Here is a 21,258-nt window from a genome sequence, read left to right as displayed (position 1 = left end):
AACCCCATTTATAAGGCTTGAAATGCCACTTATTAAACCTGACAGGGCACACCTGTGAAGTGAAAACCATTTCAGGTGACTACCTCTTGAAGCTCATCAACATAATGCCAAGAGTGTGTGGAGCAGTAATCAACGCAAAAGGTGGCTACTTTGAAAAACCTAGAATATAAGACATATTTTCAGTTGTTTCACACTTTTTTGTTTAGTATATAATTCCACATGTGTTAATTCATAGTTTTGATGCCTTCAGTGTGAAGCTACAATATTCATAGTCATGAAAATAAAGAAAACTCTTTGAATGAGAAGGTGTGTCCAAAATAAAATAAAATCTAAATATCCTTTGTCCCCCGTTGTGGTAATTCAGGCAAAGAGAAAAGCTCAGGACTGGTCCTGAACAGGATTTCTTACCAGGGTAGCAGTCCTTAGCAGTAAACGCTGCAGATTCTTCAGTTAGTGGGTTGCGCACAGTACAGCTGTATATATGATTGTCAAGTTCACCCCCAAGGGATATCATTAGCTCTGGTCCAAGATGCATGTTTGCATCTGAGCGCCACTGAAACGTCAGTAAAGACTGATGATATTTGGATGGTGAAGAGCAGGTCAGAGTAGCCTGGACTCCAAATTGATTTGAGGTGCTTGCAGTGTGCATATTACAGGATATGGTAGGCTTGGCCACTTTGTCTAAAATAACGCAGAAAAACAGGTGATTGCAATGTTAGAAAGATGCATGCATTACTTCAGTGTTTTAAGAGAAAAAAAAAAGTATATTTTACAAAAAATATATTTTAAAGAATACAAAAAGTATAACATAAACAAACTACAGTTAAATCTTTAAATAAAAATTCACAATTAAAATAATTTCATACATTTTAAAAATGATGTAAAAACAATTTAAGACACTTTGTCAAAAAATCTTAAAGCAACGGCGTCTTCCCCGGCTAAATCAACCGTCCACAGTTTTCTCTCTCAGATGGGATTCAAAGGTTGATTACAGGTAAGCTAACAAAGGCTAAAACCCATTTGTATATCAGGACCATCTGTGGAGAGTGGTGGCAGAAACATGTCTGCCTAGCATACCAGCCAAACAGTAAAAATATTCTCCAAGATCTAAATGAATGTAAAAATTAGGGCTGAACAATATTAGAAAAACAACACTGCAATATTATTGTTAAATATTGCAATTCAGTCCATTACCATTAAACTCACATTTCCCCACTGTTTTCGTTATTTTCTATCATCGCAGTGTCTCCCAGAGCTTTAGGATCTTAATCACTAAGATATATCAGTTATGGGGACAAAAGAGAGTAAAAAGTCCATTCAAGTGGACAAATATATTATTGGAAAGTACAATTTTATTGTAAACCACCTGAAGATTTACACTTTGACAAACATTGCATCCAAACAGTCCTGCAGTTGTGAAGATTAATATTGTGATGACAATTATGACACTAGAAGAACATAGTAACTTTTTAAATTGTAAACACAAAGAATCAAAAATGAAACTGAGACAGCCAAAGACATCTCTTCACTGACCATAGTGAAACCATTTAGTTTCACAAAGACAAACAGGTCTTTGCAACAACTTTGAAAGAGTCATTTCCATCGACTCGATTACTCTTTCACTTCCACTCTGTCCTGTAACTCAGTAAATGAGCTGGTAGTTAACTTCTATTCTAACATTTCAGACATCATTGATCCCATAGCTTCTATTAAGATTAAAGTAAGAAGAAACCTCCGTGGAGACATGTTCCACCGGTGAGAAAAAAGGGAATGTCAAAAAGGTGAACAGAGAGAGCGAAAGACTGGATTTACAGATATAACTTTTAACTGAAAATGCCAGGGAATCTATCTTTTGGGAAATCATCAACAAAAACATTGAAAATGCTCGTGCCTTGTTAGCTACGGTTGACAGGTTAACAAACCCTCCTGTGTCTGTAGCATCTAACCTCCACTCTACCAGGACCCGCAATGAATTTGCCAACTTCTTTACTGAGAAAATTCTGAAAATTAGAGGACTAGTCTGTACATCAATACCAAGTCCAACACCAATGTTGTGTCCAATCAAAATTAATTTGGATGAAATTACACAAATCAACTACAAACACTACAGACACTGCAAAGTGCAGACTGTGGAAAAACCACAGTGCTGGTATTATTGGACCTGAGTGCAGCATTACCATAGTATATTACTGGGGTACCTGAATAACTGGGTCAGTCTTTCTGGTACAGCACCTGACTGGTTTGAGTCTTACTTGAAGGACAGGGACCTTTTTGTGTCAGTAAGTAACTTTACATCAGAGCTGACAAAAATCGTATGTTGGGTTCCCCAAGGTTCTACCTTGGGCCCCCTACTATTCAATATTTACATGGTCCTCCTAGCTTAAATTATAACAAACATAAGTAGTTACCATAACTATGCAAATGACACACAGTCATACATTACAATGTCACCAGGTGTTGGCTAGATGCTGGAACAAATCATTGTGTGGACGTGCAATAGTTTTCTTCAGTTGAATAAAAACAAAACCTAAGTAATAATTATTTTTGGACCAAATGAGATGCGATCAAGATTTAGCACACAGCTTCAGTTTCTACAGCTAGAAACCACAGATCAGACCTGAAATCTAGTTGTAGTAATGGAATCAGACCTGAACTGTCAGAGGCACATAAAGACAATCACTAAGTCTGCCTTCTATCACCTAAAGAATATTTCCAGCATAAAAAGACCAATGTCCCAGCAGGACCTTGGAAAAACTCATTCCAAACATTGAGGAGCATCATTCAGTTCTTATGCTCCACTAATCTGGAACAAACTCCCAGAAAACTGCAAAAATGCAGAATCCTTGGGTTATTTTAAATCAAGGTTAAAATCACAAGTTTAAAGTTGACTTAGACTGTTCTATTTAATTTATCACTTCAGTCTGTAGTCTAATTTGTCTTTATTTTCCTTTAATATGCCACTGCAATGTATATTTAATGTGTTTTCTTTTCTTATGTATCCACCCTACAGGACACCTTGAATTGTCTTGTTGCTGAAATGTGCTATACAAATAAACTTCCCTTGCCTTAAAGTGACTTTATTCACAGATTTGGATACGTGTCTATTGAAACCAAATTTTGTGTCTGGCCGGCAGATAATAATTTTCAGCATAATATGCATCTGAAAGATTGTTAATTGTTACATTTGGGTGGCAGCTTACAACCACTGTTGTTCTGTAGTGCTTTTGCATATATAACAACTTATTTGTAAATAAAAACATAAAGCAAGTATTATAATATTACACTTAATTGATTAATAAGGAGAATATAGCAAAAATGCTATATAATATATATGTAAAGTATATAAAAGCACTGACTGAGAGGAAAAGGCTTTTCATATTCAAGCACTTTTAGTCCTCTCTATTTACTCCTGTTTTAACAAGGTTGCCAGAAAAAAAAACCTAACCCTAAATATGGTTTTTGTTTGTTTGTTAAAATCACAAGATGCTTCACAATAACACAAAAAAAACCAAGAATATACTTAGAAATAAATGCAGCAGTCTAGTTAAGCAGTCTTTGAAATATTCCTTAAGTGATAAAGACAATCTCGGACCAGTTGTCTAGAATGATGTTCAAAGCATAAAGAGCTGTCAAAAGTTGGTTTGTAGTAAAGGTGGCAAAAAAGTAAGATGTTGCCTGATAACAGGAATTTTATCATCAGGAGCAATAATGAGGGTCTCTGTTTTGTTATTAGCATTTAAAATCAATGGGATAAGGAATACAACTGTCTAGAAATGTAAAGCTTTTTTTAATTCTATATTTTCTTTATCTTGACCCAGAAAATGCTTGAATTGAGCTATAAAATGTTCCTAAGGAGACTGTGTAGAAACCAATTTACAACAAAGTATGTATAAAAAAAATGACCAAACACCTTCTGAATGGCCTCTCATCAAAACCAAAGTTATTTAAAAACACAGAATGCTCAAAGTCCAACTAAAAAAGTGTTGTCATAAATTATTGTTAGGAAAACAAACAAAAAAAAACTTACCAATGACTTCCATTTGAAAACTTCTGCGATTCAATTTGCTGTTGGCAAATATTTCCAGCTCGTACAATCCACTGTCTTCAAATACAAGGTTGCTAATGGTCAGATCTGCAGAATGCCAGTCAAGTGTGACCCGGTGTTCAAATGACCCAAAGGAAAGCTGTTCACTGCCAGTAAACTCCACTACTTTGTTTCCTCCATGCTTCCACAGAATGTTGTCAGGGGTTTCTTTGATGTTTGCAGTGAAGCTGGACGTCTCCCCCCGCAGGAAATATTCTGTAGCTTGTCCAGCAACTACAAAGAGAATGCAAGTGATACATTAGTATACTGTACAAAGCAATGTAGTCTAGCAGCAATTCAAGCTAAATGTCTTTCTTTCCTCAGATGATTTGTTTATTCAAACTTTGGCACGAAACATTTAATGGTAATCTTAGATTTTTATCCTTTCAACATATTATGGTACCAATGTAGCCTACCAATATTAAACTACCACAAGCTCTTCGTCCAGTTATTTTTTAGTCCAGTAACATGAAGGTGACGAACAGAGCTACCTTGTTAAATTTTCCTACCGTGGTGCTTCTACACGCATCCATCAGTTTGGGTATGTTGTTAGAACACTTGTCACCTATGCAAGACCTTCATCCACAGAGAACGCTACAGAAATCACAGCCTTGTGAGTTAAAGTTATTTTATGAAAAATTACACTTAGTTTGTGTGTTTGTGTTGCAAAGTTTGATATGTTTACATTTGAATTGATTGCAAACTTTACGCTGTGCGTCCATGTGTTATTTTTAGTTAAACGTGACCTTAGCTGGCGGCGCTGCAAGTGAAGGAAACTGAACGTTTCATTGTTTGCAGCGGTTGTCTTGCTGAGCTGCTCTGATTAGCGTTGCCCAACTGATCTGTGGATGTGTCAGAGCTCAACCACAAACATCACCCAGCCTACCAGGGAGCAGTGGATGGTTAAAACATGACAGCTGCTGACAGCTCCTTCTAACATCGTCTTCAGATTATTTTTATTTATTTATTTTTTTGCTTTTATTGGTTTTTACTTTGTAAGGTGACCTTGAGTGCCCTGAAAGGTGCCTTAAATAAAATGTTTTATTATTGTAAAAAAAAAACAAATCTGTTTTTCCTTTTGTTCAGTCCATGTTGTTTCAAGAGGGTGTAACGGCACAACAACGCATTCATCAACTGGAGAGAACTATATGCATACCTTATTTATCAGTTGTCTTTTAGTTTTAGCTGGAATTTATTAATTTGTTTGTTTGTTGAATGTTCTCCTCTTTGTCTTAGTTTCTTTAAAACATAACAAAAATATCCACAAACTATTTTTTTTTACATTTTCAAGCATAGGTACCAAAAAAAAAACCCTGTTGTGAGTTGAATAAAAAAAATGATTCAGGGGTTCTGTTTAGTTTCGTTAAGATGGATGTCTGCAGCCTTCAGAATGGTCTGCTTTGTCTGTTTAACTTGTTTCCAGCTTGTCAGATTTAATGGAGAATTAGCATTGAAGCAGAGTCTGCTTATACTAAGCAAAACAGCCAAAACATATAAAATAAATTAATTAATAAATTAATGAAGGGTATTTTGAAGCAATTAAATGGTCTCCTTTAAAGTGTCAAGAAAGCAGATTTACCTAAACACAAATTCCTTCAGAATATCACAAGAACAGCCTTAAGCATTTATATGATGCACTTTAAACTTCAAATTCAATATGTTGATGCACATTTAAACTGATTATAGTATCCTCTCCAGTGGGAAAAAAAACAACCAAGATAATTTGTTCATGACAGGAATAATGTCAGACCGAGGGCATTTTGACTGAGTGCTATAATTATGAAAATATTACTACTACTACTAATGCTACTGTTGCTAATAATAATAATTTGTATGCTGAAGTAAACAGGTAATTAAGATAAATCTGCTCGTCAAAAAAAGAAACCATTCAACATTTTAAACAAGAGAAGAAGTCCAGTTTGGGAATCTAAGGAGCCAATCCTAATGCTTCAAAAGGGAAATATTGTGATTCAGAGGTGACTGTAATACAACTTTATTTTCTTTTAAATTGTAGCGATGCCTTTTCGACATCTTGTAGTTTTGTCAGGATAAGCCCTCAGGCTGGAGGAGGACGTTGACTTTCTAGTAACTCCCACCATTATTTGACTCAAGTCTAGGGTTTAAATTGCACTTCTTCCTTTAAAATGTTTATGTGAGACTATAGAGCTATCCCTGTGGTTGGATAGGGGTTACCCCTTATCAATCTGGCTCAATGAAGAATATTAATAGTGATATAAATTTTTTGATGATTTTGTATGAATTAGGAGTATTTCATGAACTTTATGACTGAAATATTCAGGCTCATTGATGACTAGGTGCCCCTCTGTCAGAGTTAAAACTTTTAATCACACCACTACATGGACTGCATAAACAAAAATATTTACAATTTAGAAAACACATAAAGCCTGCTATTATAGTTAGCAATGCTAGCTGTGCTAGGCACTCTAATCACTAACAGACGTCGATAAAAACCATTTTACCAACATTTTACATCCCAATAAATCCAAAGAGCCAACAGCAGAAGTATTATGTAACAATAATAATCTTGTAAGCATCTGTTCAACTGAACATCTTTGCACAAAATCACAGCATTATATCTGACTGGGCCAATGTGGTTTATTCATCCTTGCTTATTCAACACCAGGACAAAATCACAATGTTTAAGGAAAAGTGAGTTAGAACTAAATACTTGGACCAAATTCAGATCTATGGATTCTATCCAAACTTTAATTCTGGATAATTAAACTACTAATTAAAATGCACATATAAAAGTAAAACATACACTTGTTGCAAAAAAATAAAAGCCTGGTTAACCAATAAAAAACATTAAATTCTTCAGTAATCTATTTAAGTGTTTTTTTGCATATAACCCTCAGACATAGCTTTGTTTTTGTTTTTAATGCATTTTCTCCGCAAGAGTCTGTTAGAACTAACAAAGAACCACATGATCAATAGAAAAACCTCCATTTATTACACAGACAACATTAATGTATGGAAAGAACATACAAATTCAACTTTTTACAGTTGGTCACCTCTTCGTAAATAAATCCCAAAGACATCAAACTACTGGAACGTATACCTAATGTTTTGACATGTCAGGACTTTTTCAGTTCAGACCTGATCAAGATACAAGCTGCTTATTTTGACAGTAACAGATTGAGAAGTTGAGAATTGAGAGACATCAAAAAAAAAAAAGCCTTTTACCCCTTCATTGTTTTCACATTTTGTCCTGTTGCAACCACAAACTTCACTGTATTTTGTTAGGATTATATGCCATAGACCTACTCAAAATAAAAGAAGTGCAAAGAAACGAACACATTTTTCAACTTTGTTTACAAAATATTGGAAAAGTGGCAGCTGCATCTGTAAACAGAACCCCTGAATCAATCATTAGCAGAACCAATTTTTACCGCAATTGCAGATGCAAGTCTTTTGGGTGTACTGCTGTACCAGCCTTGTCCATCTAGACACTGATTTTTTTTTCTCATTCTTATTTTCAAAAGAGCTTAAGCCCTGGCAGATTGAAGTACACAGACAAAGTCTGTGAACAGAAATTTTCATCAGATTTCAAATTGGACTAGTAGTTTAGATCAAACCATGTGTCAGAATGAGCCAAATATTTTCTCTTGCTGTATATTTAGTGTCATTTTTCTCTTGCAAGGTGTACCTCCACCCCAGTTGTAAGTCTTTTGCAACCTGCAACACCCATCTTCCCACAACCTCTGACAAGCTCCACGCTGAGGAAAGTATCCCCACAGCGTGATGCTTTCACCACCATGTTTGACCAAAGGTGTGTCCAAGTGGTGTGGTTTTCCACCACACACTGTTTTGCATGTAGGTCAAAAAGTTACATTTTATACCCACCTGACCTGAACAGATTTCTCCACATGTTTGCAGTGCCCCCTACATGGCCTGTTGAAAAGTGCAGCTAGGATTTAATGTGACTTTCTATGACCTGTAATTTTAGGTGGAACGCCATGTCTTGGTAGGTTTTGCAGTAATCTGATCACTTTCAGACAATGGATTGAACATTGCTCAGTTCAAAGCTTGCGATATAATTTTATAATCTCATCCTGCATTAAACCCCTTAACAACTCTATCCCTGGCCTGTACTGAGTTCCTTGGGCTGATGATTGCTATACAGACGCCACTCACAAATAATAAGCAAACATGATAAAATGTATGAGGTTATGAACTTAAAATAAATTCCTAGCAGGTCAGCTAACCACAGAAAACACACCAATGAAGCATGCAAAACTAATCCGTGAGCGAACATGTAAATAGCCTGCGAGTTGTCCTGGTTGTTGATCTGTTCGGGCGCAGAAATCTGTGCGATTGACTACAGGCTCACGGAAATGTTCAAGACAGTTGTAAAAGTCTTTTCCATATAAAGTAAAACTTACCCAGATAGTAGTTAACAGTTAAGCAGACGAGGAAGCACCGAAGAGCCATTACTGGGACACTGAAATTTTAGGTGGAGTTTGATTCGAAGGCACAATTAACTTTCACTTTGCTCCTTAGGTAGGCATAGATACGTAAAACCTCGAACATATTACTTTAAACCCTTGTGGACGAGCTTCAAGCTTAAAGCTTAAAACCAAGTTAAATTAAAATACCAGCATATGTACGAAACCACCTGCCAAATTACGGATTTCGGTTCACTACAAATGTACCTGTCACACCTGAGCTTCCGGTCTGCTTTACACCGGAAATAGAGCAAATATGTTACTGAAACCATAAAAACTTTGTCAGAGTAGATTTTGGGAGGAACATTTTTTTTTTTAAATGAACATGCCTATTAGAAGATTTTTTTTTTAAACTATTTTAAATCGTTAACAAAATTTAAAATATGCATTTTTGTTGGAAATAAAAAAAGAGGAGGTTGAGTTAATTTGAAAGCGCAGGATTTAACCGGCCGGCTGTTTTCTGGCTTGACAGTGTTTGTCCTTGGAATGCTGAATGTTTGCGTGGAAAGATAAGATTTAGAGAAAACAAAAGCCAGAAAAATGCCATCTGCAGAACAATGTTTGATTTCCAGACAAAACACAACTGTTTTGCTTTTTAAAGCACCTAAAGCAACACCTCTTCTGTTAATTTAATGGTTCTCTCCACAGTAACGTTTTTGGAGTGTAACATCATATCTGTTGTGGATGAGTTGAGTAATGTTTTACTTTAAGCAACATTTTTGGGAACATACATGTGCATCTCAATAAATTAGAATATAATGGAAAAATTTAAATTTAATAGGGCAAACTATGGGCAAAAAAGCTCTTTAGATACTAAAGGAGGCTAACCCTTGGCTTACACAATCATGGGAAAAACTGAATTGACAGATGTCCAACAGACAGTCAATGGCTAAGCAACAAAAGGTAATTGTAAAAGAAGCTGGCTCTTCAGAGTTCTGTATCCAAGCAAATTAATGGAAAGTTAAGTAGAAGGAAAACTGTAGTAGAAGAAGGTGCAGAGTCAACAGTTAAAGGAGAAAAAGAAGTGGTTCAAAGACATCTTCAGATAAAAGTAAAATTTGCCTTTTGAATTGAACTGTGCAAATAAATTGCTTTTTAACTATATTCAGTTTGTTAAGATTCATCTTTACCGCTGAAGTTTGATAAATACATACATTTACACATGTTTTATGCCTCAGAGAACACAAAATAATGAAAAAATAATAAAAACAATTTTTTTTCAAATAATAGAGCTCAAGAAAATAATGTTAAAGTTTGGCTGCTTACATTAGTATAAACACAGTGGTAGCTTATTGTAAAGTGGCAAGTGAATGTAAAACATACAGTATTCCTGCATCACTCCAATGTGTTGCTTGCTGCAGCAAAAATAAAGTCTGATTCAAAGAAGTTTGTGTCACTGGAACTGTGACGGAGGTATGACTCTTTGAATGTGAGTGTAAGACTTCATGAGTGTCACGCTGCCGTGGTGGGACACCCCCATCGGTAAGACACACTCCTCTGTCAACACCCATCGATCCACGTCCCAGCACATCACCGTGGAGATCACTTGGTTCTTGTTATCCCTTCCCCCTGTGATAAAAAGTTTGTTGTTGCACGCCGCGATGGCGCAACTTGCCCTCTCCCCCAGACGGGTCACAAGGGACCAGGAGTCGGACAGAGGTGAGTAGCAGTACATGGCGTGCATGGCACCACCTGGAAATGCAATGAAGATTTCATGGTGAGCTAAATGACATGTAATAAAGTAGACAAGCTACTGAAATCGGTGACTCCAGTCTTAATGAATACAAAGTATCCACTCATTTTCTATCTCAGCTCATCTGTTGGTGTAATACCTGTAAAGATTTTCTAACTTAGTACTTATCAATACTTATTAGTACTTAGTAATATATTTAACATTTTGTAAGTAAAATCTATTCCTGGACCACTGCTTCTGTTCTTTTTTCTTTTTATTTGTGTTTGTTTCTTGTCCTTTTAGCCTCCAGTCAGCTATGACATATGGCCGCTAATTCTGAGCCTGGTTCTGCTGGAGCTCTCTTCCTGTTTACGCAATTTGCTTCTCTTCACTGTAGCCACATGCTTGCTCAGGAGGAAGTGTTGTTCCAAAATTAATAACTTTATGCAACTGGATGGTCTTTATTAACTAGTTGAGTTTTTACCAACTGGCATTATATAACTGAATGTATTGGACTCCATTATAATTAGGACAGAATTGGACAGTATGTAACAGCATCTGAATAGGAGTATTTTAGATTAATATGAGTTAAATTTGGAAGTTCTGAATTGTTTCTTTTTTTGCAAATAAAAATCTAAAAGGTTTGGCATGCATTTGTATTCAGTCCCCTGATTTAACAGTTTTGTAGATGTCTCTACCAGCTGTTCTCACAGTGGGTATGATTCGGTTGGGGGTGTTCATTCTCTGCCACACATAGTTTTTGCATGTAGGGCCAAAAAATACAATTCTAATTGTATCTTAGCAGAACATCTTCCTTCATGTTTGCTGTCTGCCCCAAATGGCCAGTGGCAAACTGTAGAGGGAAATTATTTTGGCTTTCTGTCAACAATTGAACAATCTTGCCTGGTTTTCATTAAGGCCAAATATGTGGAGTGTTTGACTAATAGTTGTCCTGCCTAAAGATTCTCCAATCTGAGCTGTTGGCCTAGATGGAAAGTTAGGTGGAAAGTAATCCCATGGTAGGTTTGCTGTTGTGCCATTCTCTTTAGATTTTTATATGATTTATTGACCAGTGCTCCATGAGATGGTCAAAGCTTGGAGTATAATTTCATATTTGCCTGGCACTGGATTTTATTTAGGGGTCAACGAGTATAAGGGACAGAATGCACACTCTACTTTCAGATAAATGTATAAACAAAATTGAAAACTGTAATTTTTTTCTTCCACTTCAAAGTTTGAAAAAGCTGAATGGGCAATGATACTTTTTCAGTGTCATTGCCTTACAAGCTACCCTTCAGTAAATTCAATTTTGAAAGGAAAGGAAAATTCTTTCAAAGTAAAAAAAAAATAACTATGACAACATCAAATGTTGAAATTAAAATAAATGTATTTGTCTTTTTATATATATGTTCTTATTTGATTTAGATACCACCAACATGTTTAAAAAATCGGTACATCTTCCATTATTTGAAATTTTGAGTGTTTAGAAACTGAGATCAATCCCAGCAGTTATGTAGGATAGGTGCTTTGCAGCAAATGTGAGGAGCATTGTTAGTTATATCTCTTAAATGATTCATGTTGTTCGAAGTGTTTGTTGGGGTTACGTTTCTGATTTGAAAGGAAGATATCTCTGTGTTTGGACTCTTGCTGTTGTAATATGTGCTGAAAATGTGGTTTGACATGCAAACGCTGAGATAAGGGTTTGGCTTTCCTGAGACAATGGCTGTGTTCCACTTTTGCACCTGGTGTATCTTGGTTGTCCTGTAGAGCGTATGCAAAAGCAGAACTTCCTCTGAGAGGAATGCAGGCCTTGCATAATATGTCTGTGCTGCAAAGTCAAAATGTTTGCAGTGAAATATGTCTAAGCTGTCATTTCTACTGGCAACCAGCAAAATAGCAAACAATTTCTAAAATCACATTTTGAATCAAACCCCATATCAGTACATTTCAGACAGAAATTAGCTCAAAGATTATGGCAACACTTTAGCACTTTTCATTATTACATGTTGAAGTCCTAACAAGGAGCTTTGAATGTAGCCACAAATTATACACATCGACATGTTCTCACAATCAACATTACTGTCTGACAGCCTTTGCATTGCACATGAAGAATGTGACATTGTGTACTATGCATCGTAGACGATTGCAGAATGCAGTGTTGTTTACTAAATTATTTTTTTATTGTTTAATTATTTAGTCTTTCATTGTTTCTGAAATGGATAAACACACCACTTTTTGTACTGTAAATGTATCTATAAAATTATTTTTTACACCCTTTTTGCCAGTTAACTTAGTTAGCTGTCTGTTTTAACCTCTGACTTTCTCAGCCCTGTTTTGCCCTATTTTAGTCTTGTTTACATTTTGCTGGTTTAAAATATAAAATAATCACATATTTTACAAAAAACTTACCAGATTTGCCAAATCTTGCACAATGTCTGTTTATTTTACAAGTATCATCCAACAATTTTTACACTTCAAACTTACCAACTACGTAGATGCAGTTCTTGAATGCAACAGCATTGGTGCATTTGGTTTCAATAGGGATGGGTGCTCGCAGTTCCCAGCTGTCTGTCCCTGGTTCCCAGCACTGAACTTTATCCGTGGATAATTTTCCATTAGGGCCGCCACCAATCACATAGATCCATCTGTCAAAGCTTGCTGCAGCAAAGGAGCTGACGCCCACTGCAAGAGGTGTCACCTGTAGTAAATACATCGAAAAGGCTACTAAGCAACAGCATCTCAGTAAAGGGAGCTAATGTGAAAGTGATTCACAGACAAATATCTTTAGATTAACCTGAAATCGTATCTTTAAGGAACATTTTTTATTTGACCATGCAATTGAGATGATCTTTACACTGGGCAAAGACCACCCAATGGTCTCCAGGATTTCCATGGTGATTCGAACTTTGTTAGATTGCAACAAATTTGAAAAACCTTATTTCATTTGCTGAATTCTGAGCTGGGCAAGTATAATCCTGCCTTGCACCTAAAGTACTTAGCACATACAAGTTTAATCCTGCTCTGCTGTTGGTCATTCTACAAAAATGACAGTAATGACTATCACATATACATATATGGGATGTTTCTGCACCTCCAACATCAGTTTTAGCCTTACTGTGGCTTAGAAATCACCATCCCTGTTTTCATCAGCTCATGACAGAATGCGTTCTGTCATCAACATGACAGAACACAGATGAAGGGTTTTCTGTACAGAGTATAGTACAACATCTGTTTGCATGCATCAGCGCTCTTCTTTGACAGAGTTACATCTTGCATTTTAACTACTTAAAACATTCCCCAGTCTCCCAGCAACAAGCCAATATGCACAATTTGGAGGTGTATGCACTTTTCCTGTATAGTACATCTCTACACTGGGTGCCTGCACATTGCATTTTTTCATGGCAGTACCAAAGAAGTGACAATACAACTACAATTTTGAGCTCTTATTAGTGTGGTTTCTATGGTTATAGCCTTGATATGAGGCCAGGATGGCCTTGTTCATGATTTGTTTCCGTGTGGTGCTTTGGTTCATTTACTTTAAGTTTAGTTTCTTGTCCTGATTATTGTGTATGTTTTGTAGGTGGCCCTTTAGTTCCTTATTTATTCTTGTATTCTGTTCATTAGGCATTTTAGTTTAGGTTCCTGAAGATCATTTTTGGTTAGAATATTTTACTGCTTCTCTGTTCAGCCCATTCATGTTGTGTTCACTCCTGCCACAGCTTGTAATTAGCTTCATCTGGTCCACTTGTTTCATGTCCATCAGTTTCTGTTTTCACCTGTGTCTTGCCCTTCATATACTCCTCTGTTGTGTTCATTCCTCGCTGAATCATTGTCTGTATTACTGTCACCCATGTCAAGTCTGTCTTAGGCTGTTGTTGTTAAACCAAAGCCTTGGTTCCACGTTTAGCCCTTCTCATGCCTGCATGTAAGTTTTTGTTTGTTTATTAAACCTTTAGTTTCACCAATCTGCTCCTGCATGTCTGCATTTGGGTCCTACCCCTGAAACCACTTCGACACATGAGGCATTTGTGATAATTGTTTGATTTTGGAGCCACAGTATTTCAATTGGATTTAAGTGCAGGTTTGACTGGAATCATTTTTTTTTTTGAGTCCTTCAGAGATAGACCTGCAGGAGAACTTAGAATAATTCTCCAACTGAGTTTAAGGTCACAAACGGATGGCTGGAAATTCTCCTTTACAATTTCTCATAATTATGGTTTCATCAATTATTCCAAGTTGTCTAAGTCCTGAAGAAGCAAAGCAGCCCCAGACCATCACACTACCACCATCATGTTTGACCATCACTTGCTCCAATTGTTGTTCAGTCTTTTTATTATTGAATCGATCACAGATTTTAATGGAGGAACGTATGCCTGTTGTGCTTTAGATGTTTTGGTTCTTTTGTACCTTTCTGAATGAGTTTACCATGCTCTCTTTGAATAATTTTGGTTGGAGGTCAACTCCTGGGAAGGTTCATCAACATTCCATGTTTTCTCCATTTCATGATAATGGCTATCACTATAACTCATTGGCATCCCAAAGCCTTAAACTTAGCTTTGCAACCCATTCCCACTCCATGTGCGTTATATTTCCCCTTAATAAATAACATCATCATTTAAAAACTGCTTTCTGAATAAACTTAGTCTGATGTTAGAATTTGTTTAACGATCTGAAACATTTGGGTGTGACGAAAAAATGCAAAAACAGAAGCAATCTGTAAATTGGGCCAAACGTTTTCTCGACACTGTTTGCTTCCACCACAATAATAAACCACCATAGTTTTGTGCATGCTTAAAACTAATGCAATTGAGATTGCTCTGCGTTTCTGATGTAGAGGAACTTCTCAGGACCCTGTAAAGACCACCCATGTTCAGGGGAATTTTCAACTTAACTACTAACTGTATCCTAATTCCAGTGTAAAGAGGGGCTGAGTGACACCAAGGCCAATTTTCCATTACAGTTGTATTACCTGTGTCCAGCGATTGTGAAAAGGATCATAGGCTTCCACACTAGCAAGTCTCTGAACCCCATCAAAACCACCAAGCGCATAAACTTTTCCGCCATGAACTGCCATTTTGTGTCTCCAACGTCCATTTGACAGCGACTCGATTTGGATCCACTTGTCCAGGGCGCCGTTATATTTCCAAACATCGTGTTGGGTCTCCTTACCACCTACAGTACCCAAATCATATGAGAAAAATGTCACCTTTCGCTCAGACTATATATCCTTCTATGCACTGATTAAACATAAGATGCAGATTAAAGACCCTGGTGCTTTGCGTTGGACCATTGTTCTCTTGTCTAGGTTTAGTTTAATCAGCCTCATGACCTTATCTTAACTGTTGCGGTGTGCGTCATCCTTGGCAGTTAAAATAACTGTAGTTAAAATGTCAGTTCCTGGGTGGGAAATGCCTCAAACCACAGTAGCTGTTAGTGCAGATGACACCTCATCTTCCTGTTTGTTTAAACTCTGAATTTTTCAGTTCAGCCATCATATCTCATTTGCAGTAAGTATATTTTTAAGCAACAACTCTAATAAAAAAAATTATTGCATAATTATTAAGCCAATTTAAAACCTGAAGGGCTTCATATTTCAGTCTTTATATAGAAGTTTGTGATTGAGCTCTCACCTGATATGTAAACTTCATTGTGGAAAGTGATGCAAGAAAACTCCACCCATTTCCTGTTTTGGGACTCATCTTCCATCTCTGTCATTGGCAAGCGGGCCACCTCCAGCCGGCTGCGTCGCAGAGGGTCCAAGCATGTGACAGTGGAAATAAAGCGTTCATCTTTGGTACATCCTCCAACGATCAAAAAAACTTCCGACAGAAAGTGCTGGACACGTGGTTTGGTTCGCTCTGAGACCACCTATGAATAGGTCAAAGATAAAGATAGATGTTTTTAAAGCACTCAAAATAGGTGATCATTTGTGAACATTTACTGGATACCTACCTCTCTACCGGAAAGGTGATACATGCGGGCCTCTTGCAGCAAATAGAAAGCCTCAGTGCAGCGGCGTATCAGCTCATCTGACTCCACTTTTTCCACAAAGTATGACGGCTCCAACAATGGCAACCGCACATGTGAAAGCAAGCTGGCCAGTAATGGATAGCGTTCATCTATCTGGGCTCTCACCCAGCGCATCAGAGCTTCAAATACAAACTCCTCACACTTTACATCGAGATCATCCCTCTGCAGGATGGCCTCCAAAGACTTGCCTGGCACCTCGAGGAAGTCCTGCTGCTGGGCCACCTGAGAGAACTGAGAAGTGATGAAGTCCTGGGCTATGGACCTTAGGGTGGGCAGAGCATGGCTGTCGGCCAGATTTAGGATCCCTATACAGGTCTCTAGATGAATAGAGTTGCTCAAAAAGCTTGCACATGCTTCTACCACACGGAGGAACTGAAAAACAGAGGATGTTTCTATGTATTACAATCATTCCTAGCTGACACAGATACAACACTCATGCAAAACTGCAATTGTTAACATAAAAACAATGTCTATAAATTGAAGAGATGTATTTTTAATCTACTTTTGAACCAGTTTTTCAAAAGGATTGGATGCTGTCTAATAAAATCAATGCATATTCATGTCATTTTCACATTTCTTTTTAAATATCTACTTAAAAATCACTTTTGTCTCACCCCAGTATGAGCTTTTTGAATAAGAGGCAGAATTATGGTGGTGTGCTAGTTACTGTCATCTAAATAGCTTCTAGATAATCAACAAAAAAATCTGAAAAAAGCTTTCACTTTACACAATCTTTAAATGAAAACACAAATAGCCTTATTTAAGTATCAATTAATGTGCCATTTGGTACAAATTACAATAAAACTAATGTCCTTAAGATGTTAGGAGATCAAAAAGTACTTGGTACGGGATACCACCTGTCACGTCTCTTAAAGCCCAAGCAACACCTACTTGCCTAAGAAATCAGTATGACTCCAAGGTCTCTCATCCCGCGTTCAGTCTACACGCTATCCAGATGTTGTACTGTCCAGTGGGTGGGAGGTACGCCCACCACTTTTATTACAACTATGTATTTTAGCTCTGATATGCGCCACAGCAACAGGATATAGGTTTGATAGCATACCGCTACAAAACCTATATACCGCATTGTCATCTGGGCAAAAGGATGATGGCTGTCAGCATCGCTTGTGCATCCAGTTGAATTCATAGTCGTTACAACGGAAAAGGTCAAAAAAACTTAGCAGAGGTGTAAATGCTGCTTGTGGACTGTAATTAATCCACACTGTTATCCAATGGAAGAGCATAAGCAGGAAAAATCCATAACATAGTCTCATACAGATCACCTCTAAGCTCGGCTTACAGCTCTGCTGCCCAGCCTCCATCAAGCACAGCATTCTCTGCATCCTCAGTTGGTTAGCTGGCTTTTTCTATATTTAATGCTTATATAGCTTTTCCTCCATAAAAAGCTGTTTATTATCTTACATAAATTATCAAAGGTCATCCAAAAATAAAGATACTTTTTTGGGACCAAGAGTTGCAGGTCTGTGCACAGCAGTTCTTCAACTTTATAACTATTATAGAATGTAAGAACAATGTCAGTATTAGTAATTTTATTAAAGCTATTCCAAAACTTGTTTGTAAGTCATACACATTTTATAACAGAAAAAGAAGCCCAACAGATCTTATGGTATAAATTGTCAGATATTCTTTCTTATATATAAATTGGCCATGTTCCAAACCTTTCAACTAAATGACATTTTGTTTGCTTTAATTATGTAATGAGTCCAGCTAGACCCATATACATCATTTTGGATATTGCTGTATACAAAATAAAATGCACATAAATTTTCAATTATGATGCCAGCAATACATTAAGAAATTGTTAGGGCACTTTCTCACCTATGGGTCTCTTTATTTTAATAACTATTTAAACTGTAGATTCCCACCAAAGGCATCAAAACTGTGAATTAACACACATGGACTTATATGGTAAACAAAAAGTGTAAATGAAGTCTAAACATTTTTATATTTCAGCTTTTTCAAAATAGCCACCCTTTGCTTTGATAACTGTTTTGCTCTCTTAGCATTCTCTCCATGAGTTTCATGAAGTGGTCACCTGAAATAGTTTCCAAAGAGTCTTGAAAGAATTTCCCAGAGGTTCAACGAGAGACGGCCAAAGGTCAATATTTCAGTCATCACAGCAAAGGGCGTCTACGTAAAGGAATCTAAAATATAAAACATATTAAAAGTTCATTTGCAACCTAATTCCATATGTGTTCATTTGCAGTTTTGATGCCTTCAGTGAGAATCTATGTACAATGTAAATAGTTATAAACATATAATGAGAATTAAATGAGAAAGTATGTCTAAAACAATTGACCAGTACTGTATGTTGGGTGCAATGGCACAAAAAGGTTCACACCTATAACTGTTTTTAGAACTGTTTTAAGCCTTACACTGATTTCCACCTCGCTACTGTCATGGTGTTTGATTAGTTTCCCTTTTATATGGAAAATGTTTTTGATTTTCTTTCCATGCATTTGTCCACTCATGTGACTGTCTATGTTGTTTCTGCTTGTGTTTGTTGGCCTTTGTGCCTGTATATGGTTCTGTCTTTAGGGAAGGGTCATAAGTACTTCTCTGGATTTCTAATAATATAATGTACTTAGATCAGTTTAGTCATCTTAGCAAACAAATAGCTGCTTGGTAAGTATTTTTGTTTCAGTGTACACTAAGAAAAGGGAATAGTATTTATTTAAAGGCTGACACACTTTTCCTCATCATAGGAAAATAAGACAGGAAGTTTGCACAAGCGTAAAAATGTATTAAATACTGATCTAATTTGTTAGGCTGATCAATATATTGAAAATATTTTTTGATTTTGCATGTTGTCCATAATGTGATATAAATTATATTTATCTTTAATAATTTTCACCACATACATAAGGTCAAACTGTATTCTGAATATTGCTTTATTGTAACTTTAAGAACAATTTATGGTTACAGCAAGTCCAAGTCCTCAATACGGAAAAAAGATTCAACTGTGTTATTTATTTTCAAATGCTAACGTACAGATTGCCTTCTGCAAAAATAGAAAAACAGAAACACCAACACCTGCCTCTTCTGTCAAACAGCACAGCTGTGCAGTAAATTTAAACCTCTATGGAAAACTGATCCTAAGTGTAAACAACAGCCAACTTTCACTTCCCTCTCATAGTGACTAAACATATTACCCCATTTACAGTTTGTCTCCCACAATAGGGAAAAAGATTATGTGAAATGAGAAGATAGTTTTTAGTTTAAATTAGTTTAAATAAAGTTCAGTATTAGAGCTGCTTTTTCTGAATGTACTGTATTGGTGGTATTTTTGTACTATTCGACTCTGTCTGTTCTAACCTAGTTAACATACTGTTAAGTTAGTCATAATGTCAGTATTTCCACTAGAGGTTAATCCAAAACTTTATTGTAGCTAAAGAGATAGCTACTATTTTACTTCCTTTGCAAATTAATATTATCATTATTTAAACACACAAAAGATGAGTGTTACAAATCTTTCAATGATGAAACTGTCTAAAACCCACTTTGATCAAACCAAAACAAGCCACTTAAAATGTCTAAACATACCCTTTTGTCATAGGGATTGAAAAACTAAAATAATGTTTTTTAAACTAAAGTGAAGCCTTAACAGAGAGAATTTCTCAGAGTTTTTGTCTTTTTTCTCATTTGTCCCTTCACCAATTCATACCCCGGTTGTATATCTTTGCATGCCCACTTGGTCTCTTCTTGACAGATTATGACTCTTGATTAAAACAAAGTCAGCAACTTAAAAGCAATAAACATATAAGCTTTAATTATTGAACTATAATTTGAATTTCTATTAATGTTGAATCAAAATTTATAAGAGTATTAATATATACAGAATTTCTATTGGTTTTTCAAGTTTCAAGTAATTTTTTTATGAATGATGAATTATTATAAAATGCTTTAACCTAAGGCATGATTTAAATCAGTTGTATTTTACTATATGAAAACCTTACCATGTGTTACACCTAGTTTCCATTTATTTTGATTTTGATTTTAGTTTGGGTCCGTTGACTTCTGAAATATGACAGATTAGTACAGCTGACTAAACCAAACTCCAAACTTCTCCAGCTGGTAGATAATGTTTATAAGAGCTGCATAATGTACTTACAACAGACTATAAAACAGCATAAAAAATTACTTGAAATGGATTGAATGTCAAAGCAGCAACAAATGTCCCACTGGCTAATAGAGACAGACGCCTGATCAGTACGAAGCAACCTCCAGTAGACGGCACCATATTGTATTGGAAAAAGTTGTTTGAGGTAAATGTTTGAACACCTTTCATAAGATTTTAAGCTGCAGTACCTGAAACTGGCTGGCTGCTTCGAGTATTCTCTGGACATTTGAGGGTGTGAGGAAGGCTCGGCTGGTGTAGGTGTACTCCAAGAGAGAGCACATGGTCCCGCTGTCCAAGCCTTTTATCTCCACACGCTCCTCGTGAGTCTCCTTGAGTCCACTGCAAAACATGGCCCTGTTCAGACACACATTGGGTCGGTAACGCTAGAAGTCACATTGGAAAACCTTAACTCATAAATGGACTGTTTTTACCTGAAGTACTGGCTGGCAGCAGCCAGAATGGCCCTGTGGCAGGGGAAGTCTTGCCCTTGAACACAGATGGTCACATCTGTCAGCTCTCTGTTCACCCTTAGGGTTTCCATCCCTCTCTGCAGCTCCACAGCTAGGCCACCATCTTGCCAGCATAGTTCACTTGCATCTCCTGGCTTCTCTTTCTCATCTGTCAGACTGGACCCATCTGTGAGTGGTGACACTGGACAGTCTGTCGTCGTCTCCAGTGAGTCACTCATCTTTTTTCCACCAACAATTTCCACAGAGATACAGTTTCCACAGATGAAAAGCAGTCGGCAGCTTCAGAGACACCTGGAGGCTCGTAAAGAGAGGAAAAAACAAACCCTTGTGGTTCACGGTGAGAGCAGTTGTGTCGCTTTGAGATGAGGATTTGTTTTTTTCTCTGCTGTCCTTTT

General features: G+C 36.7%; 2 protein-coding genes across 4 annotated transcripts in view; both read right to left on the bottom strand.

The window, feature by feature from the left end:
• Positions 1-8,626, bottom strand: part of LOC124871476 (probable histone-lysine N-methyltransferase CG1716) — a 23,048-nt gene extending 14,422 nt beyond the window's left edge. For both annotated transcript variants that reach the window (XM_047370795.1, XM_047370796.1), the window contains exons 1-3: positions 8,488-8,626; positions 4,028-4,318; positions 409-681 (exon numbers count right to left, since the gene is read on the bottom strand). In XM_047370795.1, coding sequence (XP_047226751.1) covers positions 409-681; positions 4,028-4,318; positions 8,488-8,536 — 613 coding nt within the window. In that variant the 5' untranslated portion in view covers positions 8,537-8,626. The remainder of the gene's footprint in view (positions 1-408; positions 682-4,027; positions 4,319-8,487) is intronic.
• Positions 6,411-21,258, bottom strand: klhl6 (kelch-like family member 6). 2 transcript variants are annotated; one of them, XM_047370798.1, is made up of 7 exons: positions 20,825-21,258; positions 20,582-20,732; positions 16,175-16,624; positions 15,853-16,090; positions 15,192-15,394; positions 12,707-12,920; positions 6,411-10,242 (listed from the first exon to the last, which is right to left on the bottom strand). In XM_047370798.1, exons 1-7 carry the CDS (start codon positions 21,079-21,081, stop codon positions 9,944-9,946), a joined length of 1,812 nt encoding a protein of 603 aa, XP_047226754.1. In that variant the 5' UTR covers positions 21,082-21,258; the 3' UTR covers positions 6,411-9,943. The 2 variants fall into 2 exon arrangements, with proteins under 2 accessions (XP_047226754.1, XP_047226753.1); XM_047370797.1 differs by having other exon boundaries at positions 20,582-20,747; positions 20,825-21,257.

Source organism: Girardinichthys multiradiatus, chromosome 7 (genome assembly GCF_021462225.1).
Source record: "Girardinichthys multiradiatus isolate DD_20200921_A chromosome 7, DD_fGirMul_XY1, whole genome shotgun sequence".
Taxonomy (NCBI): domain Eukaryota; kingdom Metazoa; phylum Chordata; class Actinopteri; order Cyprinodontiformes; family Goodeidae; genus Girardinichthys; species Girardinichthys multiradiatus.
This window is presented reverse-complemented; position numbering and strand designations above follow the sequence as displayed.